Source organism: Saccopteryx bilineata, chromosome 12, assembly GCF_036850765.1.
Source record: "Saccopteryx bilineata isolate mSacBil1 chromosome 12, mSacBil1_pri_phased_curated, whole genome shotgun sequence".
NCBI classification, from domain to species: Eukaryota; Metazoa; Chordata; class Mammalia; order Chiroptera; family Emballonuridae; genus Saccopteryx; species Saccopteryx bilineata.
This window is the reverse complement of record NC_089501.1, coordinates 4,826,868-4,853,475: the sequence shown is the minus strand read 5'-3', so window position 1 is coordinate 4,853,475 and position 26,608 is coordinate 4,826,868. Positions and strand designations below refer to the sequence as shown.

The window sequence follows — 26,608 nt, the reverse complement described above, 5'->3', positions numbered from 1 at the left end:
GTTTACTCTTGTTTATTACCATCCGTTTTGCGTCTGAATTGGTCTTCAGAAAGAGCTAATTGTAACATTTTGTGTTTTCCTAAGTGCTTGCAAATAAGGCACCATTTGAGAGTTCCTAAAATATCAAAATTTGAACCTTGAAAGGCTTTCGTTCAGAATGTAACAAGGGACAAAGTAGAGAAATAATCATTAAAATTTAAGTTGAAATCAGAATGCTGTAGTGCCTTAGTTCAAGAAATCTAAATGTAAAGTCATCCCTCTGCAGCTTTGCCCACTAAAATGACTCAGTTTTAGTATTCATAGTATTTTAAACGGAATCTACATTGTGAGAATTCTTGTATCTTCATATAAATTTGAATGAAGACACTTTTCCTTGAAAGTTGTATAACAGCAAATACTTTTTCCAGGTTTTAACACTCATGGATATATAATATGCTCCGTCCTTGTTTACAGTTAATACAACAGCCTGAAATAATCTCTTATAACTTGCTTTGGAAATGTTACCAAAGAGAAAACACTGTGAAGGTGTTGAAATAGCATTTACAGTTTCTGTTTGCAGGCTATAAAGATCTTTTCTGATTTTGAGAAGTGTGCCTCTCAATAATTGTGCTTGAATAGATATGTTATTTCTGGTTATATTTGTGTTGCAGAATCCTGGATTTTGCCAGATCTAGACTCTCTAAATATAGCCATGTAAACTGGAAGATAAAGAGATAACATTTTAGCTTGCACATCGATTATCCATGGGATTGTGTTCAGGAAACCAGGAAGCTTTGTTGTCGTATTTCATTTTTAACACATCCAACATGTGAGAAGATAAATTAGGAAGCAGTGCTTTATAGGAAAGTGATTTACTTTACTAAAGAACTAATAACACAACTATTTCAAATAGCAAGCTTCCATAGTGCTTTTATATTAAATACTTTCCAGGAACGACACTCCTTACTAAAGTATAGGGCACACATAGGAACCAAGTCAGCCTTACAAATCTAGGACTTGGAAGTCAGTGAGTGTTTATTTTTCTAGAATATAGTTCATGAAAGACCAGATACTGAAAATGAGGTACCTGAACTTTCTAAATTCCCTAGTAGAGTTAATGACAATTTAAAAAGAAACAGTAGTATATTTTGTTATAGTAGGAATATTTCTTTATAACACTTATATATTTCTTTTATTTCTGTTTAAAATTTTTGAATGTCAAAAGACTAGCACCCAGCTGTAGGCAATGATTCTTCTCCCTAAAAAGAGTGAGTGGGACGGGAACTTTTACTTTGACACACTATATCTTGAACTACTTCAAAAAGTACATATTCCAATTAATATCAGTGTTGTGATTATCAGTATTAAAACATCTAGATAGTTTTAAAATGTACCAAGTGCAGTGAGAAAAATACAATAATTTAAATGATCTGAGTAACTGTACTTTTTAACTTGTTTTGCAAGTGGTAGGTAGATGCCATAAGCCAACAAATGCTTTCATTTTGCATTTGTGGCAAGTTCCTTCTTTCATTAATGATATTTATATAGATTCATGAATGTATCTTTAACAAAATTTAAAAATCTCATTAGGACTACTTTCATACACATATATTACATACATAGTCTTTCTGTGGTACTGTCAATATTTACTAAGAGTTTTCATACTATGAAAGTGAGTGTGTTAGTATTGTACACTAATTTGCAGAGATTTGCAGCAATGTTGTGATGGTGGATTGCTGTCTCTTTAAAAGATGCTGATTAGGAGGATTGTTGAGGAAAGGACTATTAGTTCCCATGTTAGTTTTCCAGCCACACCTTTACCAAGAGCCAAAGACATTTATGCTATGATTAGCATCTACATCTGCTTTTCAACAAGGCTGCTTTCTGTTGGCAGTTGTGCTTCCCAGAATCTGGATTGGCCAAAATTTGATCAAAATCTATAATTCAGTTTCTTAACAGAAACAGATGAAGTCATAATTGAAGTAACCTTGAGGAAGTTATGAAATGCACTTAGTTTGGCTTATGATTACCCCATTGAAAACCTGTGGTGCCTTTTTTTTCTTATCAACACCTGCTAGAAAATAGCGTAGTAATTAATTTGTCATGTGATTAGGGAAAGCAGTGTTTCAAAAAGGAGTTTTCCAGAAAATTGAAACTTTTAACCTTTAGAAACCAAAAATACTATTGTATAAGTACAGTGGTATCTAAAAGGACCTTTAAGGTATCAAAACTCTTAAAGAGGCTCAAAAAACACTACCTCTAGAACCAGACTTCCTGACTGTCTTCAAGGTAATTGTCACCTGTTTACTCTTCCCAGAAGTTAGAACTCAATTTGTGTGCAGTGGGAGGCTAGATGGAATTTGTGATCTGCTTCCTGCAAGTGCCTGAACTAGGGTAGATTAGGATGCAATCTCATGGTTTATCAAGAGCACCCCAGGTTAACCTTTTGTCTCAGTTGGGCATGAGATTAAGTGGAAAAGATCATATCATGTTCTTGTATCTTTCTCATGTACCTAGTCTATTAACTAAGAGAAAGAACAAAAGACATCTTTTGAGTCCTGCCTCTAAATATAGGAGAATAAGTTGATATGAGTTTTAGAATAGCAGTTTCCCATTTTATCAATCTTGGTATTGACACTTTCTGTTTGGGAAAGACTTAATTTTTAAAAATCTGTCCATGTCCTACCCCTCCCCTCTACCTTTTTGTTCACTTCTTCTCTTCCCCCTACCATTTCCCTTTCTGCTTTTACAGAATGGCACAAACATCTCACCACCTCTTCAATTTAGTAGGAAATCGACCCTAGTAGGCCAAGAGTGAGCTGGGTAAAATTCTGTTTTGCTTAGAACTAGCCTTAGGTAAAACAATGAAATCGTATCCTTGAATGTCAGAGACTTCATTTCCTTTTTTTTTCTTTTTTTCTGTTCTGTCCCCTTTTCTATTGTGTGTGTGTGTGTGTGTGTGTGTGTGACAGACACAGAGAGAGGGACAGGTAGGGACAGACAGGAAGGGAGAGAGATGAGAAGCATCAGTTCTTCATTGCAGCACCTTAGTTGTTCATTGATTGCTTTCTCATATGTGCCTTGACTGGGGGGGGGGCTATAGCAGAGTGAGTGACCCCTTGCTCAAGCCAGCGACCTTGGGTTCAAGCTGGTGAGCCTTGCTCAAACCAGGTGAGCCCTCACTCAAGACGGTGACCTCAGGGTTTCAAACCTGGGTCCTCTGCGCCCCAGTCCAACGCTCTATCCACTGTGCTACTGCCTGGTCAGGATATTCAGTTCTTTTTTATAGCTTAAGCTTTTTTTTTTTTTTTTTTTTTTTTCATTTTAGAGAGGATAGAGAAAGGGAGAGAGAGAGAGAGACAGAGAGGGAGAGAGAGAGAGAAGGTGGGGAGGAGCTGGAAGCATCAACTCCCATATGTGCCTTGACCAGGCAAGCCCAGGGTTTCAAACCAGCGACCTCAGCATTTCCAGGTCGATGCTTTATCCACTGTGCCGCCACAGGTCAGGCCTAGATTAAGCTTTCTTATCAGACTGGTACCTCATCAAGGAATGAAGAGGATCTTACACTAAGAGGTTATTAACATAATGGATCTATAATCCATTCCCAAAAATATTTGGTTTTCTAACATCCTGTTTTAAAACACCTAGTTTTTTTACTTTAAAAGGATAGTTTTTGTTGTTGTTGTTGTTTTTTGGGGGTTTTTTTTGTGAGAGAAAGAGAGACAAGCAGACAGACAGGAAGGGAGAGAGATGAGAAGCATTAATTCTTCATTGTGGCTCCTTAGTTGTTCATTGATTGCTTTCTTATATGTGCCTTGACCTGGGGGGGAGGCTCCAGTAGAGTGAGTGACCCCTTGCTCAAGCCAACGACCTTGGGGTCAAGCCAGTGACCCCACGCTCAAGCCAGATGAGCCTACGCTCAAGTTGGCAACCTTGGGGTTTTGAACCTGGGTCCTCAGGATCCCAGGCTGGCATTCTATCCACAGCGCCACTGCCTGATCAGGCATAAAAGAATGGATTTCCCCCAGCAATGGGGGATTCAAATAATTAACAACTGGTTCTCTGTCCTAATGACCATTTTAAGTATGAAAAAAACTATATACTGAAAGGTTATTATTTTATGCATTTAATACTTAAGAACAATAAAAGAGGTACACAAAACTAGATTATGAGTTTTAAAATATTAATGTAAAGATATTAAAAAACAATAAACAATAAAACTGTTATTTAAGGTATTTCCTACTGCTTTTTTGTTTTTATGTGACAGAGACAGAGAGAGGGACAGATAGGGAGAAACAGGAAGGGAGAGAGATAAGAAGCATCAGTTCTTCCTTGCGGCTCCTTAATTCATTGACTGATTTCTTATATTGATATGTACCTTGACAGGAGTGGGGAGGAGTTGCTACAGCAGAGTGAGTGACCTCTTGCTCAAGCCAGCGACCATGGGGTCATGACTATGATCTCACGCTCAAACCGGCAACCCCGTGCTCAAGCTGGCGACCCCGCACTTTAGCTGGTGAGCCCGTGCTCAAGCCTGCGACCTCAGGTTTTCAAACCGAGGTCCTCCACATCCCAGTCCAATGCTCTATCCACTGTGCCACCACCTGGTCAGGCTTCATATTGCTTCTTGATTGGCATCCTCACAATTTTTTTCATTTATAGATGGAATGAACATTACTGCAGGTGCTTAGAATACACCGTTGCGCAGATAAATGTTAAAAAAGAGGAAGGAATGTAAATTTATGATTTCCACAGTAGGTGGCTGCCCAGGCACTCGCCTTCATGAGAACCCTAATTACAAGTGCCATTTTAACAATTGGTTCGCCGAACTCAACAAAAAACTAGGTACTGGTTCTGCCAAACTGGTGTGAACCTACTGAATCCCACCACTGGTTACTAGTGGTAACAATATGGCCACTAAATCCCTATACCTGTAGGGATGAACTTACAAAGATTTGAGGATTACATAGGATAATTAGGAAAGACCCTTTCTTACCTATAGGAAAATACTGTATTTCTGAAACATAGATAGCAATTTTCTTAGAATTGTAAAACTATCGATTTATAATAGTTTGGTATAAAACTATACATTTGGTATAAAAAAACCCAAAATAATGTAATTCAACCTCATTTGAGGCCCATGTGCTATTAATTGGGTTTCACTAAAAAACTTTATTACCTACATGCTGCTAATACTATATTTGTAGAATAAAGTCCTAGAAATGGAATTGCTAGGTTTTTCCCACTCTCCACAAAGAATGACATAATTATACATACTATACAGTCTAGTTTTTTGCCCCCACATAATATATCTTGGAGATCTTTGAAAGCTAATCCATATGGAAGTGCCTAATTTTGTAAAGACTGCATGTTATTCTAGTCTAGTGATTTTTAGCTGGTGTGCCACAAGAATTTTTAAAACAAAATACCTATTTAGTCAGAGACAGTGTGACCTTTTTCCCTTAGATCAGGGGTAGTCAACCTTTTTATACCTACCGCCCACTTTTGTATCTCTGTTAGTAGTAAAATTTTCTAACCGCCCACCGGTTCCACAGTAATGCTGATTTATAAAGTAGGGAAGTAACTTTACTTTATAAAATTTATAAAGCAGAGTTACAGCAAGTTAAAGCATATAATAGTAATTACTAAGTACTTTATGTCAGATTTTCACTAAGTTTGGCAGAATAAATCTTTATAAAACAACTTACTATAGTTAAATCTATCTTTTTATTTATACTTTGGTTGCTCTGCTACCGCCCACCAGGAAAGCTGGAACGCCCACTAGTGGGCTGTTTCAGGTTGACTACCACTGCCTTAGATTGTGGAAAAAAAGAAAAAAAAAGACAACAGCCAACTCAGTAATAGCCTTCTGGTGTGAATGAACCAAAATTATACTTTTTTTCTGTCAAATCAGCAAAAAATTTAAGGTGAGCTGCAGAATTTAGTAATTAGTTTGTGTGCCAAGAGATGAAAAAGGTTGAACATCACTGTTCTAGTCTATGGTTATATTAAACTGTATTGAAACAGTCCTCTGTTGATGAACACAGGTTGTTTTATATCTGATAATAGTACATTAGAACAATGTTACAGTGGTTATCCTATTACATATAACGTTTCACATATGTATCCTATATGACTATAGGTTATTTGGGGTTTTTTTCCTATTTATTTATTTTTTTATTTAGACCATTAAATTTAACAGGGTTACATTGGTAAACCAGAGTACATAGATTTAGAGAAAACATCTTCATATCATTTGGACAATTCGATTGTGCTGTATACCCATCACCCAAAGTCAAATCATCTTCTGTCACCCTATATTTTGTTTCTCTTTAAGCCCCTCCCATTCCCCCACCCGCCTCCCTTTCCACACTTCCCTTCCCCCTGGTAACCACTGTACTTTTATCTATGTTCATGAGTCTCAATTTTGTGTCCCACCTATGTATGGAATCATACAGTTCTTAGCTTTTTCTGGTTTACTTATTTCACTTAGTATAATGTTAACAAGGTCCATCCATGTTGTCTTAAATGGTACTATGTCATCATTTCTTATGGCTGAGTAGTATTCCATTGTATATATGTACCACATCTTCTTTATAATGTCCTCTATTGAAGGACATTTCAACTGTTTCCATGTCTTGGCCACCATGAACAATGCTATGATAAAGATGGGGGTACATGTGTCTTTACGTTCCCATGTTTTTGAGTTTTGGGGGTATATATCCAATGAGGGATTGCTGGGTCATATGGTAGTTCTATTCTTAATTTTTTGAGGAACCACCATACTTTCTTCCATAATGGTTGTACTGCTTTACATTCCTACCAACAGTGAATGAGGGTTCCTTTTTCTCCAAAGCCTCTCTAGCACTTGTTATTACCTGTCTTGTTGATAATAGCTAATCTAACAGGTGTGAGGTGGTATCTCATTGTAGTTTTTATTTGCATTTCTCAAATAGCTAGTGAAGATGAGCATTTTTTCATATATCTGTTGGCTATTTGTATTTCTTCTTGGGAGAAGTGTCTGTTCATGTCCTTTTCTCATTTTTTTATTGGATTGTTTGTTGCTGAGTTTTGTGAGTTCTTTATATATTTTGGATATTAGGCCCTTGAATAAAATGGAAAAATATTCCTTGTTTGTGGATAGGAAGAATAAATATAGTTAAAATGGCCATATTACCCAAAGCAATATACAAATTTAGTGCAATTCTCATCAAAATTCCAATGTCATTTTCTAAAGAAATGAAACAAAAAATCATCAGGTGTATATGGAACCATAAAAAACCTCAAATAACCAAAGTAGTCCTAAGGGGAAAAAAACGAAGCTGGAGGCATTACAATACCTGTCTTCAAACTATACTACAGAGCCATGATAATCAAAACAGCATGGTACTGGCAGAAAAATAGACACACAGACCAATGCAACAGAATAGAGAGCCCAGAAATAAAACCACATATATATGGTCAAATCATCTTTGATAAAGGAGCCAAAACCACACAATAGAGGAAAGAAAGCCTCTTCAATAAATGGTGCAGGGAAAACTGGAAAGCCACATGCAAAAGAATGAAACTTGACTACAGTTTATCTCCTTGCACAGAAATTAATTCAAAATGGATTAAAGACCTAGATATAAGATCCGAATCAATAAACTACATAGAAGGAAACATAGGTACTAAATCATGGACCTTGGCCATAAAGAACATTTTATGAATTTGACCCCAAAGGCAAGGGAAGTGAAGGCAAAGATAAATGAATGGGACTACATCAGACTGAGAAGCTTCTGCACAGCAAAAGAAACTCAACAAAACAGACAGCCAACTAAATGGGAGATGATATTTTCAAACAATATATGACTATAGGTTAATGCTTAGGATGGAATTGTGACATTTTCATTTTGATCATTATTGCAAATTTCCCTCCCTAGAAGTTGTGATTTATATTCCTTCTATAATTCTTGATCTTTTTTCTTCATGCTTTAAAACACTCTCATCAGAAATGTATAAACAATGAATGATATTTTCTCCACCCCACCCCCATGGCCTGTTATCAAACTTTTTGATTTTCAGCAGTCTTTTAGGTAAAAAAAAAAGATATCTTAGTGTAATTAAGTTGCATTTGTTTTATTGTGAGCGATCATTTTTTTAGCCATTTGTATTTCCTTTTCTTTGAATTGTCTGTGTTCTTTGTTCACTTCTTACCAGGTTATTGGGGTTTTTCTCATTGATTTGTAGGACTCTTGATGTATTAAAGAAATTTATATATGTGTTGCAGATGTATTTCCCAGTTTTTTGTTTGCTTTTGACTTTGCTTATATTTCCCATGTGAAAGGCTTTATTTTATCATTAAATTTATGAATCTTATATTTTATGACTTGATTTTGTGGTATTCTTAGGCCTATTTCATCTCATATGTATTTTGTTCTTCCACTGTTGTGTGGTTTTTATTTATTTTATATATATTTATATATATATACACATGTAACTATGATTTATTGTGGCGTAAAGTATGATTAGGAGTCCAACTTCATTTTTTTCTGAGTTAGCTATTCAGTTGTCCCAAAATCATTTGTTGAATAATCTCCCTCATTTGATATGCCACCTTTTTATATACTAAAGTCTCAAGAATATCTGTTTTAAAACGAATAATAAACCCTTGAAATAGATATTTTCTTCAAATGCATTTTTGCTTAAATAAGATAGTAAAGAAATGAAAAGGGGTAAATACTGATTTTTAGCCTTAAAGTTTTGCCTAGTATATTTTGTTTGAACTGTAATTAGATTAAAAAAAATTCAGCAGTTAAAAAAAGCTAATAGAATCATCATTTAATATAAATGTCTGCAATTATATCAAGATGATTTATTGAATAGCAGGAATGTGGGGTTCTTTTCCTTCACATTTATTACAGGATATTAAAATCAAACACATGTCAGACCAGTGAATTGAGTGCCTCCTTTAATGAAGTGTGTGTATGGTTGTTAGAACACTACTGTCTTTAGTATAAGTGTGAAATAACCAGATTAAGAAATCACTGACCTCTAATAAAAGATTTTTTGAATATATTTAGATTTATTTGGCAAATATATTGCCTACTTTGAATCTGAATCCTGAGTTCTCCTAATAAAGATTCACTTCAGTTTTGTCCTGTCTGCCTTATTTTTAAAACTCCATTCTGCTCATGAGTTTCATTCACTTGGACCAGATTTCTAGAATTGCTGCCACATGTCCTCCTTTATTCCCCCTCTCTTTTTTTTTTCTTTAAAAGGAAATCATCTGGTTTATATAATGAGGACTTGATTAAATAAAGGAGTTGGCAGTATTGAGAGGGTGGAAATATTATTTGTAATTTTGTATGTAATGTGATTCTTATCTAAGCAAGGGTTAATCTTTAGTTGTTAAAATGCTAAGAAGTTTTTGCGTGTTTGTTTTTAGAGACCAGATTGATAAGCCTCAAAGAAAAAATTGAATTATTTTGATTTTGTTTTTGTAAGCACACTACATTGGGGGGGGCCTTAACTGTAGATTTTTGGGTTTTGTTAACCATACTACACTGTCACATAGGGTATAAAATTCTAGATTCCTGGCACAGGATTCTAGATTTACTATTTCAAGAAGCAGAAAACCATTTGTTTCTCAATTACTTGAACTTCCCTAAAATATAAGCAAGTTTGATGGCATCTTGTAAATATAATAAAATCTTATAAGGCTTACAAACAAAATTAATTTCTCTAAAATTGTTTTATTCAACTACAGAGAAAACATGTCCTGCAGTACTTTCTTTTTTGTAGATTTAAATAACTACTTTTTATTTTTCATAATATTCCTGTTCTTACTGTGAACCATTACTATAGATTTAACAATAATTATGCTTCTTTCAGTTTAAGACATCTAGATAGAGGTTACTGCTTTTTCATTTCCTGCCAAGATGCACAGGAATTGATATTTTGGTTGGTTGTGTTTTGGATGTACAAACACATTGGTCTTATTTTGATTCACTGACAATCCACAGGGTTGGCTGCTATGTGCTGAACTTTCTGTTCTAGACTTTTTGCCAAGTACTTTATGCAAAACTCTGATTTAAGTGAAACAGGTTTCATTGTTTTTAGTCAGAGTCTTATTGTAAGATGTTGTCAGCTGTGTGATACAGGGGAGTTGGTATGTATATATGGCTATGAAAACAAACCACCAAAACAAGTCTGTCTCTGTTCAACTGGTTGTTTTCCTCCTCATTCCTGTAGCCTCAGTTCATGTTGTTTACTGCTGGAGACCTGAGATGGTGTGATTTTCTTTTCTAGGAACTTGGAATTAGAATTCCTCGACCACTAGGACATGGACCAAGCAGATTTATCCCAGAAAAGGAGGTATGTTGTTTGTGAAAGTACATAGTGAACTGTGTGCTTTTAAGGAAAAGCTTTCATGACCTACATCTTGGCATCTGAACAACTGTTAGTCAACAACATGTTTTACGCAGAGTTGATCACAGTTAATCATCGTGCTTTGGCAGTGAATCTGTGGGATTAGAAAGCTGTTGTAGTCATGTTGATTTCTAGTATTTCTAACACCTCTATTTAATCAAGGAAAGGCAAAACTTGTTTTGACCAATGATAATCTATTGGATTATATTTAGATGTTATTTAGGTGCACCCGTAGCTGAGTTCCTTGGTCTTGACAATCTCCACAGGTTGGTATCAGTGCTCTACTGGATCTTTAATTTTGAGTATGAAAATATTCCTATGCTTTGTTTATAGATTGTTTGCTGTTAGACAATTTTAGTTCTTCAGTTGAGGAAAGTAGGCATTGTTATAAGGAAAGGCTTTAGTATCTGTTTGAAAACTGCAAGTTTAATAATCTTAAATCTGCTTCTTTATCTGGATTCTGGTCATGTCTGCAAGCAGATCATCTAGATGGCCTTAAATGTTCAGCCTTTGTTGTTTATTTCCTTCTACATAATATGTGACTGTTTATTCTTCTCTCTGCTCCTAGGTGAGTTAAATTTGTAGAATTATAACCTCTTAAGCCAAATTTAATCTGCCTCTAGATGACACAATGCAGTGTGTGTATATATTTTTTAATACTAATTTACAATTTATGTAACCATGGTTTTCTTCTCTTGTTTACAGATTCTTCAAGTGGGGAGTGAAGACGCACAGATGCATGCATTATTTGCAGATTCTTTTGCTGCTTTGGGTCGTTTGGATAACATTACATTAGTGATGGTTTTTCACCCACAGTATTTAGAAAGTTTCTTAAAAACTCAACATTATCTACTGCAAATGGATGGGCCATTACCTCTACATTATCGGCACTACATTGGAATAATGGTTTGTGAACATTCAGTAAAAAATTCTGCCTGCCTACTTTATTAATCTTTTTAAGAGATAGTTAATGCTTTAAACACAGGGATAAATATAATACTTACGTTGTGACTTCTAGTTGGATTACTATTAGGTAGTGTCTGTTTTTTCTCTTTCTAAAAAGTATAGTCTAAAGCAGTGGTCCCCAACCCCCGGGCCGTGGACCGGTACAGGTCCGTCGGCCATTTGGTACCGGTCTGCAGAGAAAGAATAAATAACATGAAACGTTGTCGGAATAACAAATTTAAATACAGCCTGAATAATGAGAACATGCTCGTTCCTCCTTTAACTTAGCCCAATAAATATCGTAAGTTTGACAATTATATTTAAAAATACCACAGTTTTTACACTGGTTGCATAATTTTATTTTGTGCATTTATCCGTCCCACCCTAAAGGCCGGTCTGTGAAAATATTTTCTGACATTAAACTGGTCCATGGCCCAAAAAAGGTTGGGGACCACTGGTCCAAAGTGTAACAGTAAAAGAAATGTGTATTTATATACTTTTGAGAATAATAGAACAATAAGACAATAAAATAGAACACTATATACATACTTCACTATTATAAATAGTTCACATTGACATAAGTGGTACTATTCCTGTTCGATTTGTAAATATTCCATTATTTTATGGTTGGTGCCTTAAATTTTTTCTTACTCTGAGGTTCTGAAAGTTGGTATATAAAGTTTCTGATGTTCAAATACTTTTATCAGATACTTTGTTCTTGGAATACTTCTGAGGTGCTTTCTATAGATGTATGAATTTTTAAACTGTTTATATGAAAACTTTATTTTTAAAAGTTTAGGAAAATTTAAAAACATATTAATCAAAAACTGAATTAGCCGTTTTGTACATTGTAAAGAAAAAAGACTTTGTAATTCAAGATTTTATTATAGTTAGAATAATCTTTTTGTTTTCTCTTAAGGCTGCAGCAAGACATCAGTGCTCCTACTTAGTGAACCTCCATGTAAATGATTTCCTTCATGTTGGTGGGGACCCTAAGTGGCTTAATGGTTTAGAGAATGCTCCTCAAAAACTACAAAATTTAGGAGAACTCAACAAAGTATTAGCCCATAGACCTTGGCTTATTACCAAAGAACACATTGAGGTAAGTAGTAATATACCTAAGGGACCATTTAAAAAAAAATTTTAGGCCCTGGCTGGGTAGCTCAATTAGAGCATTTTCTGATACCCCAAGGTTGTGGGTTTGATCCCAGTCAGCATACATACAGTAATCAACCAATGAATGCACAAATAAATGGGACAACAAATTGATGTTTCTCTCTCTTTCTCCTCTCTAAAATCAGTTTTTTTAAAAATAGACTATTTTTAGAGCAGTTTTAGGTTTATGGAAAAATGGCAGTTTCCACATTCTACCCCCTCAACTTCTTACCTCCCCTCACACACACACCCAAGTTCTATTATTAACATCTAGCATTCTTAGTATGGTGCCCTTGCTGTAATTGGTGAATCAGTGTTGATATATTACTATTAACTAAAGTCTATAGTTTAGGGTTTATTCTTTGAGTTGTATAGTTTTATGGGTTTTGAAAAATGCATAATGCCATGGATCCACCATTACAGGATTACAGAACAGTTTTGCTGCTCTAAAAATCCCTGTTCATCTCTCTTTCCCCCTAAACTCCCGCAACTACTGATTTTTTTACTGTCTCTATAGTATTGCCTTTTCACAAATGTCATCTAGTAGAATCATACAGTATATAGCCTTTTCATACAGCTTCTTTTACTTATCAGTACGTATTTAAGATTCCTGCATGACTTTAAATGGCTTGATAGCTCATTTGTTGCTGAAAAACAGTCCACAATGTATGAATGTATCACCAATTATTTACCCATTCACCTACTGAAAGACATCTTGGTTACTTCCAGTTTGGGGCAATTATGAATAGGGCTGCTGGAAACATTCACATGAAGGGTTTTTTGGTGAACATAAGTTTAAACTAAGCTGGGTAAATAGGATTGTAATTGCTGGATTATATGGTAAGCTTGTATTTAGCTTTGTAAGAAACTATCTTCCAAAGTGGCTATACCAGTTTGTATTCCCACCGGTTAGTGAGCATTCCTGTTGCTCTGTATCCTTGCTAGCACTTGTTGTTATCAGTGTTTTGGATTTTAGCCATTCTGATAGCTGTGAAGTGGCATCTTATTATATATCTTTTAAAAATACCATCTTAAATTCCTCCCTTCTGGTTCTATTTATTAATAAAGATAATAAAAGTAGGTTGATATTCTCTAAAAGTAACTACCATGTAATAGAAATTCTTGAAAATAAATCATTTTGGTCTTACCTATTTTATAGAACATTTTAGATTCTGTTACATAATTAAAACATCAAGAAGATAAAAGATTTCAATATGATTAATACAATGTCTATCATATTGTCTAGTAATGAAAAATTATATATGGTTATAAAATAGATAATGAAGCAGAAGGGACATAGATTGTAATATCCTGAAGAATTGTAGACATTACCTTGGTCATAATTTTAAAAATATAATTTGATTTATGAATACTCATAATCAAGTTATTCAAACAACTATCTTAAAAATTCCTTGAGGAGGCCTGATAACAATAATAATAAAAATAGGCATATTTTATGCAGTAGCTTCCATTTTAAACACAAATTATATAAGGTCTACCGGAAAGTTCTGTCAATTTTTGGAATAAAACAAAATACAAATTTTTCTTACTGTCAATAAACTTTATTAAATAATATAATTGCCATTATTATTAATGATTTCTTGCCAGCGTGAGGGCAATTTGTATATCCCATCTTTGAAAAATGTTTTGTTTTTTTTTTAATTTATTTACAGAGACAGAGTGAGTCAGAGAGAGGGATAGACAGGGACAGACAGACAGGAATAGAGAGAGATGAGAAGCATCAATCATTAGTTTTTCATTGCGTCTTGCAACACCTTAGTTGTTCATTGATTGCTTTCTCATATGTGCCTTGACCGCAGGCCTTCAGCAGACCGAGTAACCCCTTGCTGGAGCCAGCGACCTTGGGTCCAAGCTGGTGGGCTTTTCCTCAAACGAGATGAGCCCGCACTCAAGCTGGTGACCTCGGGGTCTCGAACCTGGGTCCTCTGCATCCCAGTCCAACGCTCCATCCACTGCGCCACCGCCTGGTCAGGCGAAAAATGTTTTATCTTTTGATGTGAAAAATTGAACCAGTGCTTGTTTGATATCTTCTTCATTTTTTTTTTTTATCATCTTCATTTTTGAATTTTTTGCCCTTCAAAACATTTTGTAAGGACAAAAACAAATGATAGTCGGAGGGTGCTAAGTCCGGAGAATATGGTGGATGCGACAGACATGCTTCTGTAGCATTTCTTCCTTGTTGAAATTCGTAAAAATTACAGTGGCGTAAATGAACTTTATCAGTAGCCATGGGTACACTATCGCTTCACACATAAGACTAACGTGAATCAACTTTGTTTTAGTTAATTTGCTATGTCAGTATGTATACATTAAGTGATAAAAATAGAGAGGCACACATGCGCTAAATAAACGTGCTTACGTGTCAAAACTTGTGATAGAAACGAACAGAACTTTCCGGTAGACCTTATATTTGCTTTGAAACTTTTTTAATTGATTTTAATTTATTGTGTTTACATAGATTCAAGTGTCCCACCAAATACATCCCCCCCCCCCCGTTCCCCTCAACACCCCCCTTGCCCCCAACCCCCTTCCCTCCAGGATTTGCTTTCCTGCTCTCTATAACGCTGTGTTATGTATATATAATTTCACCAATCTTTTTCCCTTCTCTGATCCCATCCTCTCATCCTCCTTCCCTCTGTCTGCTTTCCCTCTGGTTCTTTTGATCCCGCCTCTGTCTCAATCTGTACACATTCATTGGGTTCCTCAAATGAGTGAGGTCATATATTTTATTTTCTCTGCTGGCTTATTTCTTTAGCATAATAGTTTCCAGGTCCATCTGTGTTGTTGCCAAAGGTAAGATTTCCTTCTTTTTCACGGCTGGATAGTATTCCATTGTGTATATATCAATATGTAACATAGCTTTTTAATCCACTCATTCATTGACAGACACTTGGGCTGTTTCCAGATCTTGGCTATTGTAAACAATGCTGCAGTAATCATGGGGGTGCATTTCTTCTTTTAAATCGGTGATTTGATATGCTTAGGATATATTCCTAAAAGTGAGATGACTGGGTCAAAAGGCAGTTCCATTTTTAATTTTTGAGGAATCTCCATACTGTTTTCCACACTGGCTACACCAGTCTGCATTCCCACCAGCAGTGCAGGAGGGTTCCCTTTTCTCCACATCCTCGCCAGCACTTATTCTGTGTTGTTTTGTTGATGAGCGCCATTCTGACTGGTGTGAGGTGGTATCTCAGTGTGGTTTTAATTGCATTTCTCTAATGATCAGTGATGTTGAACATTTTTTCATTTGCCTATTGGCCATCTGTATGTCCTCCTTGGAGAAGTGTCGATTCATTTCTTTTGCCCTTTTTTTTTTTTTTTCATTTTTCTGAAGCTGGAAACAGGGAGAGACAGTCAGACAGACTCCCGCATGCGCCCGACCGGGATCCACCCGGCACGCCCACCAGGGGGCAACGCTCTGCCCACCAGGGGGCGATGCTCTGCCCGTCCTGGGCGTCGCCATGTTGCGACCAGAGCCACTCTAGCGCCTGAGGCAGAGGCCACAGAGCCATCCCCAGCGCCCGGGCCATCTTTGCTCCAATGGAGCCTCGGCTGCGGGAGGGGAGGAGAGAGACAGAGAGGAAAGCGCGGCGAAGGGGTGGAGAAGCAAATGGGCGCTTCTCCTGTGTGCCCTGGCCGGAATCGAACCCAGGTCCTCCGCACGCTAGGCCGACGCTCTACCGCTGAGCCAACCGACCAGGGCCTCTTTTGCCCATTTTTTTATTGGATTGTTTATCTTCCTGGTGTTGAGTTTTACAAGTTCTTTATAAATTTTGGTTATTAACCCCTTATCAGACTGTTGTTGAATATGTTCCCCCATTGTGTGGTTTGTTCTTTTAATTTGTTCATATTGTCTGTAGCTGTGCAAAAGCTTTTTAGTTTGATATAATCTCATTTGTTCATCCTGTCCTTTATTACACTTGCCCTGGAGATAAATCAGCAAATAAATTGCTGCAAGAAATATTGGAGAGCTTACTGCCTATGTTTTCTTCTAAGATGCTTATGGTTTCATGACTTACATTTAAGTCTTTTATCCATTTTGAGTTTATTTTTGTGAATGGTGTAAGTTGGTGGTCTAGTTTCATTTTTTTGCAGGTAACTGTCCAGTTTTCCCAACACCATTTGTTAAAGAGACTGTCTTGACTCCATTGTATGCTTTTACCTCCTTTGTCAAATATCAATTGTCCATAAAGGTGTGAGTTTATTTCTGGGTTCCTGTTCTGTTCCATTGATCTGTATGTCTGTTCTTATGCCAGTACCAAGCTGTTTGGAGTATAGTGGCCTTGTAGTATAACTTGATATCAGGAACTGTGATACCACCCACTTTATTTTTCTTTTTCAAGATTGCTGAGGCTATTCGTGATATTTTTTGGTTCCATATAAATTTTTGGAATATTTGTTCTATATCTTTGAAGTATGTCATTGGTATTTTAATGGGAGTTACATTAAATTTATAGATGGCTTTGGGTAATATAGACATTTTAATGATGTTTATTCTTCTTACCCATGAACACGGTCCTCCTTGGTTAAATTTACTCCTAGGTACTTTATTTTTTTGTGTGGCAATAGTGAAGGGGGGTTTGTTTTCTTAATTTCTTTTTCAGACAGATCATTTTTGGTGTATAAAAATGCCTCTGATTTCTGAATATTAATTTTATATCTGGCCACCTTGCTGAATTCATTTATCAGGTCCAGTAGTTTTTTGACTGAGACTTTAGGGTTTTCTATGTACAGTATTATATCAGCAAATAATGATAATCTTACTTCTTCTTTTCCAATTTGGATGCCTTTTATTTCTTCTTCTTGTTTGATTGCTGTGGCTAGGACTTCCAGAACTATGTTGAACAAGAGTGGTGAAAGGGGGCATTCCTTCCTTGTTCCTGATCTTAAGGGTATTGCTTTTAATTTTTGCCCATTGAGTGTGATGTTGGCTGTGGGTTTGTCATAGATGGCCTTTATCATATTGAGGTATGTTCCCTGTATTCCCACTTTGCTGAGAGTTTTGATCATAATAGGTTCTGGATTTTATCAAATCCTTTTCCTGCATCTGTTGATATTTTCATGTGATTCTTCTTCCTTTTGTTTATATGGTGAATCACATTGATTGATTTGCAAATATTGCACCAGCCTTGCCTCCCTAGAATAAATCCCACATGATTATGATGTATAATTTTTATCATGTTTTGCTGGATTCGGTTTGCTAATATTTTGTTGAGAATTTTAGTACCTAAATTCATCAGGGATATTGGCCTGTAGTTTTCTTTCTTTGTGTTGTCTTTGCCTGGTTTTGGAATCCGAATTATGCTCGCCTCATAAAAGGAGCTTAGAAATCTTCCCTCCTCTTGAGTTTTTTGAAATAGCTTCAGAAGGATAGGAGTTAGTTCTTTTTTGAATGTTTGGTAGAATTCACCTGTGAAGCCAGTTATCTGGCCCAGCACTTTTGTTTGTTGAGAGTTTTTTGATAACTGTTTCAATCTCATTTGCTGTAATCGTTCTTTTTAGGTTTTCTAATTCTTCCAGATTGAGTTTTGAATGATTATATGTTTCAAGGAATTTGTCTATTTCACCTACTTTGTCTAATTTTTTGGCATACAAATCTTCATTGTATTTTCTTAAAATTCTTTGTATTTCTGCTGTGTCAATTGTTACTTCTCCAATCTCATTTCTAATTTTATTTATTTGAGTCCTCTCTTTTTTTTTTCTTGGTAAGTCTGGCTAAAGGTTCATCTATCTTGTTTGCCTTTTCAAAGAACTAGCTCTTGGTTTTATTTATCCTCTATTGTTTTTTTAGCCTCTATGTCATTTATTTCTGCTCTGATCTTTATTACATTCTTCCTTCTCCTTCCTCTGGGCTTTACTTGCTGTTTTTTCTAGTTTTTTTTTTTAGATGCAGGGTTAAGTTGGTTACATGATCTTTTTCTTGCTTCTTAAGGTATGCCTGTAGAGCTATGAACTTCCCTCTCAGGACTGCTTTTGCTGTGTCCCATAAATTTTGAGTTGTTGTATGTTCATTTTCATTTGTTTCAACGAAATTTTTTATTTCTTTCTTGATCTCATTGTTAACCCATTGTTATCTAATAACATGCTATTTAGTTTCCAAGTGTTTTTTTCTATTGTAGTTGATTTCTAGTTTCATGCCATTGTGATCAGAGAAGTTGCTTGATATGATTTCAATCTTAAATTTATTGAGACTCGTTTTGTGTCCTAACATGTGGTCTATCCTAGAGAATGTACCATGAGCACTTCAAAAGAATATATATTCTGCTGCTTTAGGGTGAAAGGTTCTGAAGATATCTATTAAATCTAATTGATCTAATGCATCCTTTAAGGCTGCTGTTTCTTTGTTAATTTTCTTTCTTGAGGATCTATCCAGTGATATTAGTAGTGTATTGAAATCCCCTACAGTATTGCTGTTGATCTCACCCTTTGTGTCCATCAAAGTCTGCTTTATATATTTAGGTGCTCCTAATATATATTAGGCACATATATATTTATAATGGTTATGTCTTCCTGTTGTATTGCTTCATCATTATGCAGTGACCTTCTTTATCCCTTACTATAGCCTTTGTTTTAAAGACTATTTTGTCAGATATAAGTATTGCTACCCCAGCTTTTTTTCATTTTCACTTGCATGAAATATTTTTTTCCATTCCTTTACTTTCAGTCTGTGTTTATCTTTTGTTTTGAGATGGGTCTCCTGTAGACAGCATACGTACGGGTCTTGTTTTCTTACCCATGCAGCTACCCTTTGTCTTTTTATTGGAGCATTTAATCCATTTAGATTTAAGATTATTATTGATATGTAGTTGTTTACTGCCATTTTATTCTTTAAATCTACATTCCTCCTTTACTAGATTTTTCCCCCTCTTGTTCTGTTTACAACAGGCCTCTTAACATTTCTTGCAGCATTGGTTTGGTTGTAATGAATTCCTTGAGTTTTTGTTTTTTTTTTTGGTCTGGCATACATTTTATTTCTCCTTCAATTTTAAATGATAGCCTTGCTGGATAAAGAAGTCTTGGTTGTAGGCTTTTGTTTAGCATTACTTGGAATATTTCTTGCCATTTCCCTCCGGCCTCAAGTGTTTCTGTTGAAAAGTTGGATGTCATCCTTATGTGGGCTCCTTTGTAGGTGATTGACTGCTTTTCTCTTGCAGCTTTTAGTATTTTTTCTTTATCTCTTAGCTTTGGTTTTTTAATTATGATGTGTCTTGGTGTGAGTCTCTTTGGGTTCCTCTTTAATGGGTTTTTCTGTGCTTCTTGAACTTGTGTGACTTTTTCCTTCATCAATTTAGAGAGGTTTTCAGCTATGATTTCTTCAATCAGGTTCTCTATCCCTTGTTCTTTCCCTTCTCCTTCCCCTTCTCCTTCAGGAACTCCTATCATGCGGATGTTATTTCTCTTTATGTTGTCACAGAGCTCACTTAGAGTTTCCTCAGACTTTTTGAGCCTTTTTTTTTTTTTTTTTGCTGTTCTGCTTCCATGCTTTCTGTTATCTTGTCCTCTAAAGCGCTGATTCGATCCTCTGCTTCATCCAGCCTAATTTTAATTCCTTCTGGTGTAGTCTTCATTTCTGATATTGTGTTTGTCATTTCTGTTTGATTCTTTTTTATGATTTCAGTCTCCTTTCTGGTGCCTGCAATCTCTTTGTTTAGGTGTTCATTATGTTCATCTATTGTTGCTCTAAGATTTGAGCATCCTACAGTCATTATTCTAAACTCTGCATCTGGTATCTTGGTTATTTCCATCTCATTCTGTTCTTTTTCTGGGGATTTCTCTTGTTGATTCATTTGAATTGCATTTCTCTGTCTTCCTATTTTGTCTCTAGGTTGCTCCTTTGGATGTGTTGTTTGTGTAGCAAGCTGAGTTTAGGGTTGGTGTTGTCTGCCTCCAGCTTTCAGTTGTGTTGGCTTCAGCTGTTGTTTTTAATCCGCTGTAGGTACTTGTTTGCTGCTACTGCTCTTTTTGCTGTTTGTGATGGCGTTTTCTATACCTTAGCTTTGTGGTCAGGTGTGAGGAGCCTTTCCTTAAGATACCACTCTGACAAGGTTGTTTGGTCCTGAGCTGATGCTCTTTGTATCTGGCTGCTGGATCTACTAGCCCTGGACCTCCCAGGCCAGAACCTGGTGCAGACCTGTGGGGGTCACTGCTTTGGACTGGCCCTTAGCAACCTTATTGGAGCTACAGGTGATTCAGAATTTGTAGCTGCCTCTGTTGGGCCCTGATGCCATTGTAAATATCAGCTGCATTCCTAGGCTGGCTTTTATCTACTCTTGGCCAGAGTGTGTGGCCTCTCTATTCCTGAGATGTGATCTTTCTGCCGGGCCCCTGCTGCCTCTGCCTCCTTGGGCACTCGGGCACCGGCACTGCTGGGCACGTGGGCTTGCAGGCTGCAGCTCCGGCCACTCTGCTGGCACAGGGGACTCCTCGCCTCTCTGGACTCTGCTCCCCCCTGGAGCATTGGCTGCCTTTCTGGGCTCCACCCCCCGCAGGCACAAGGGTTGCTTATGCAGGTTCTGCCCCTCACCTTGCCGCACAAGACACTGGGCTCCACCCCCAGTAGCCATGTGGGTTGCCTCTCCATGCTCTGCTTCCTGTGGGTGCGCAGGACACCTCTCCAGGCTCCACCTCCCACAGGCGCACAGGATGCCTCACCCTGCTGGGCTCTGCCCTGCTGGTATGCTGGTTACCTCACCCCACAGGGCTTCACCTCCTGCAAGCATGCAGGGGGCCTCTCCCAGTTCCGCCCCTAGCTGCTCACTGCCGGGGTTACCAGGCTCTGCCCCCCTCCGCCACTATGTATGCTTCCTCACTGGGCTCCATCCCCCTCCGCCGTGCAGGCCAAGCACCGTGGCCACTGCCACAACCAGGCCCTCCCACCCTTTGGAGGGTATTCAGCAGGTTGGGGGGGGCATGTGGCCAGACCTCAGCACTCAAAACCTGTGTCTCTGATGTACCCCTTGCTTCTAAGCATCTCCCTGCACTGACGAGCAGGAGACCCTCTGGTGGGCAGGGTAATTGCTTCCCTTTGCTGGCTTGGTTCTCCCAGGAAAAATGATCACTTTAGGTTTGGGGAGTGACCCAGTACAGAGGTCAGGGTGGCTGTCTCCCACAGTCTCTTCCTGTGCCCCTGAGATCACACTCTCCTCTTGGTACTCCAGTCCTCTCAGTGCTCCCCGCTCCTGGAGCCCCAGGTAAGTGGCTGTGAATGAGGTTTTCTGTACAGTCCCTTTAAGGTAGAGCCTGGGTCTAAGAGCTCTGTCTCCCTCTCACAAACAGTAACCTGGCTTTTCTTTCAGCTAAATACTGTCCCTAAGCTTCCTCTCGTCTCTGGGGCTCCAGCCTGGGGTTCCGGTCCTGGGGCTGAGGACCCGCAATTCTCCGGGCAACCCACCCCGCCATGAGAGACCCTCCAGGCTGCCTCTCACTCCTGGGAGTAGGACTGCCCTTTCCACATCTCTGCCCTTCCTACCAGTTCAGTGTGGTTCCTTTGGTGATGCTTGGTTATAGATTCCTCTTAGTTTTGTCCAAAGTTGGTTTTTCAAGATGATTATTCCTAAGTTAAGTTGTAATCCACTTTGGTTCTGGGAGATGGGAGTTGTAACATCTGCCTATTCCATTGCCATTTTCCCTCTCTGGTTTGAAACTTTGAACAACATAATTAACCTATTTATAATCTAGTGTCTGAAATATGTCAATATAAGCTTTTAATATGTTTATACTGCAAAATGCATTCTATTAATATATCAGAGTTTCAGAAAATCAAAATGGTAATGACTATCTTCAGATTATGTTAAGGTCTATTGGTGAATACATGTCTATAAAAATTAGCAAATTCTGAGTTCTATATATCTCAAATTGTAATTTTACACAAAGTTTTAAAGAATGACTAATTCTGTTTTCAATAGATTAACTACCAAGATGAACTATATACTTTCACCAACATCATACCCCAGATTAAAAATATGTTCTCATTTTTTTCCCCCCTAAGCAACTTTTAAAAGCAGAAGAGCACAGCTGGTCCCTTGCAGAACTGGTACATGCAGTAGTTCTACTCACACACTATCATTCTCTTGCCTCATTCACATTTGGCTGTGGAATCAGTCCAGAAATTCATTGTGATGGTGGCCACACATTCAGACCTCCTTCTGTTAGTAACTACTGCATCTGTGACATTACAAATGGCAATCACAGTGTGGAAGAAAATCAGGTCAACTTAGCAGGAAATGTCTCGGTAAGTATCTTTATTTGTTACAGGATTGTCTAAGATTAATCACAATAATTGCGGTTATATTATTTTTTCATTTGGTCCCTATATCTGTTCATTCAGCAAGTATTTATTGACTGTCTCCAAATGCCCAGCACCAGTCTAATACAAAGGACTACACAAAATTATAAGACCCTATAACAGCGGTTCTCAACCTGTGGGTCGCAACCCCGGTGGGGGGTTGAACAACCAAAACACAGGGGTCGCCTAAAGCCATCGGAAAATACATATGGGGGTCGCGACCCACAGGTTGAGAACCGCTGCCCTATAAGAAGTTATATTCAAGTAATTTTAGGATTAGGAGCTACCAGCATGCCCCATCAGAGCCAGCTAGTACTGAATTGCTATTGCAGTGAGAGGAAGGAAGGCTGAGAATGATGCTACATGGTAGTACTGGCTTCCTAATGCCAGTCACATCCTTTTCTCTAATTGTCAGAATCTTATGAAAATAGAAAGTACTTCTCTTAATGTAGAATTATCCTGACAGTCATTCTGCAATCAATATTTCTTTCAATATCTATTATGTGCCAGGCACTGTGCTAGGTTTTGAATTACTAATAAATGAAACAAAGTGCCCTGCCTTTACAAAGGTGTAATCTTAGAGAAGCAGGCATTAATCCAGTATCATTTAATAACAATTAAAAACCGTGATTGGCTCCCTGAAGGAAAGAGCTGTGCTGTTTGAGAAGAATAATGGTGGCTGGGTTGGGGGTGGGGGCTCAGAAGAAACATGTCGCCTGATACCTGAAGGGCCAGTAGATGTAAGCTAGGAAGAGAGTGGAAGAGCAGGGAGAAGAACATCCCTAGCAAAAGGAATTTATAAAGGGGAAAACATTGGTTTTGTGTTTGAACACTGAGATTTGAAATTTTAAGGTTTCTTACTGTATTTTTAATTATATATATAAATTCCTCAAACTCGATCCAGCTTTCATAGTAAGGATGCAGCAGAGTAGAGAAGTGTAAATTGTTTGGCAAATTTAAGACCACTTGGCCAGTCTTCTTGGGTCAGACCTGTCACTACAAATGTGTTACTACTGTAGTCATCCCAGTAAGTGACAGCTGCCAGCCCCGTTTGTAGAGGTCATGTGAACAACTCCAGCCATGTCAGGATGTGTTTCATTCTTAATTGGTAAATTGGAAAGATAAAAGTTGACTACTGTAATTTAAAGGTGATAGACATATATTGACAATATGCTCAGTGTACACAGCTGATGCAAAACCACCTATATTTTGTGTAGCTTCTTTAAACTGATTGACCAACTTGTAAATATTCAGTTCTGGCCCTGGCTGGTTGGCTCAGTGGATAGAGCGTGGCCTGACATATGGATGTTCCAGGTTCGATTCCCTGTCAGGGCACACAAAAGAAGTAACCATCGGCTTCTTTCCACCTCCCTCTTCTCCTTTTCTCCCTCTTCCTTTCCCGCCAGTGGCTCTTTTGGTTTGAGTGTTGCCCGAGCACTGAGGATAGCGTGGTTGATTCCAGCATAGGCGACCAGATAGGGGTTGCCAGGTAGATCATGGTTGGGGCACATGAAAGAGTTTGTCTCATTATCTTCCCTCCTCTAACTTAAAAAAACCCTGAATATTTGTATGTTCAGTTCTGTTTTAAATTGACAAGTAATATTAAATTTAATTTTTAAAGTTTAGCATTAATAGTAATGACATTATTACTGATTTTCTAAGGTAAAAATATTAGAATGTATTATTAAAAAATATATTTTTTTTTTGTTTTAAAATCTGTGTCTCTCTGTAAGGGGCCTAAACCAAGTTTTGATTGCACATATATTAAAATTATAAAAAATATATTTTCCTCTTTTTTTTTTTTTTTTCTTAAGAGAAATAGGGAGGCAGAGAGACAGACTCCTGCTTGCGCACCAACCAGGCTCCACTTGGCAAGCCCCCTACAGGGCAATGCTCTGCCCATCTGGGGCCATTGCTCGGCAACTAAGCTATTTTATTATAGCACCTGAGGCGAGGCCATGGAGCCATCCTCAGTGACTGGGGCCAACTTGCTCCAACCAAGCCATGGCTGCAGGAGAAGAGAGAGAAGGGAGAGGGGGAGGGGTGGCATGGCAAATGGTCACTTCTCCTGTGTGCCCTAACTGGAAATTGAACCCGGAACATCCACACACTGGGCCAGTGCTCTACCACTGGGCCAACTGGCCAGGGCTCCTCTATTCTGTTAAAATCAAAATTGTATTTTCTCTTTAGGTAAGTGATTCCTTCTTTGAGGTCGAAGCCCTCATGGAAAAGATGAGGCAATTACAGGAATGTCGAGATGAAGAAGAGGCAAGTCAGGAAGAGATGGCTTCACGTTTTGAAATAGAAAAAAGAGAAAGCATGTTTGACTTCTCTTCAGGTAAAAGCAACTGTTAACATACTGATAAATTTTCTATAGCTTACAAAATTTTTACTTAGAGAATTTAAAAAGTTTTTAAACATCAATCCAAATATGTCTTTCCTTTTAGAGAGGTGATTACATAGATATTCCTACTTGTAAATAAAGCAGGCAACCTAGAATAGGAAGTTATAGTGATAATAGCACTAAACTAGGAGGAAGGACATTTGTAAAAATCTTAATTTGTATGTAGGCATATCTTAGATATATTGTGGGTTCAGTTCCAGATCACTATAGTAAAGCAGGTATCACAATAATGTGAGTCACAGTATTTTTGCTGGTGGAAGGTCTTGCCCTTAATTTGTAAAAAACACATCTACAAAGTGCAGTACAATGAGGTCTTCCTTGTAAATGGAGGTTGGATGTTAGCTTTTCTTTGAGGAAAAGTTCTTGTTTTTATTTACCTGAAACTATAGTCACCTCCTAAACATAGGTAGTTCAGAAAGGCTTAGAACAGTGTGGGAAACATTGTAAAAATGATGACTGACACATACACACCTACACCCACCTCTCTTTCCTTCATTCACCATTTTAAAACCTTTTAGCTGTTAGAGAAATAATGGTATATATTGTAGGACATTAATATTAAAGAAAAAAATAGTCCAAGTGCCAAAAGTTAGAGTGTAGCTAATTTTTATCACCATAAAGATTATCCAAAAGATTGTTCATATTTTTAAGTAGACCCTAGTATCTATAAATTGGAGTGGAGCCAGAGGGAGAATGAGTCTGAATGAAAAGCTTAAAAAATTTAACCATGAATTTTTTTTTATAACAAAAAATCTACTTTTACTATATTCCATTTATTGGTAAGCAAACTATTTATAGTTTTAAGACTATTTTAGCTGATACTGGTTACTAAGGGTCAAAGAAAGGTTTGTCCTGTTTTTACTTGTCATGGGTAAAATGAATTTTAACTAGCACCCTGTTTTTGAAAAGCTTTCAGTGACTTTTTTATTATTTCAGATGATGAAGAAGGTACACCAGCAAGAGATATTTCTCGTCACTTTGAGGATACTAGTTATGGTTATAAGGATTTCTCTAGACATGGGATGCACGTTCCAACATTTCGAGTCCAGGTAAAATTACAACAGGTTGTATGCACATGATTGGTTTGAAATAACTCAGTTTGATTTAGAGAGCCACGTGGATTTGAGAACTATAAAATGTTGCAGAAAGAAGTGACTTTTCTATGTACAGGCAGTTCCCTTAGGTATATATATTGTATTGTTAAAGGTGTATTTATTGTATTGATAAAGTTCATAAATCACTTGCTCAGAATTCAAAACATTCACCTATTAAAATTACAATGATGGGTGGGTTTCCAGATGATATATAAAACCTCAAAAGTTCTAATATAACTTGTATTTGAATGTAATATGTTGTATTTGAATGTATTTTAATTTATAGCATTGTTTTTTTTCCCATTCCTTTAT

The 26,608-nt window shown here is 37.3% G+C and overlaps 1 protein-coding gene across 2 annotated transcripts in view; it reads left to right on the top strand.

Moving 5' to 3' along the window:
- Window positions 1-26,608, top strand: part of SESN1 (sestrin 1) — a 122,773-nt gene that overhangs the window by 90,012 nt on the left and 6,153 nt on the right. For both annotated transcript variants that reach the window (XM_066247675.1, XM_066247676.1), the window contains exons 2-7: window positions 10,270-10,335; window positions 11,095-11,295; window positions 12,254-12,436; window positions 22,502-22,744; window positions 24,989-25,136; window positions 26,139-26,251. In XM_066247675.1, coding sequence (XP_066103772.1) covers window positions 10,270-10,335; window positions 11,095-11,295; window positions 12,254-12,436; window positions 22,502-22,744; window positions 24,989-25,136; window positions 26,139-26,251 — 954 coding nt within the window. The remainder of the gene's footprint in view (window positions 1-10,269; window positions 10,336-11,094; window positions 11,296-12,253; window positions 12,437-22,501; window positions 22,745-24,988; window positions 25,137-26,138; window positions 26,252-26,608) is intronic.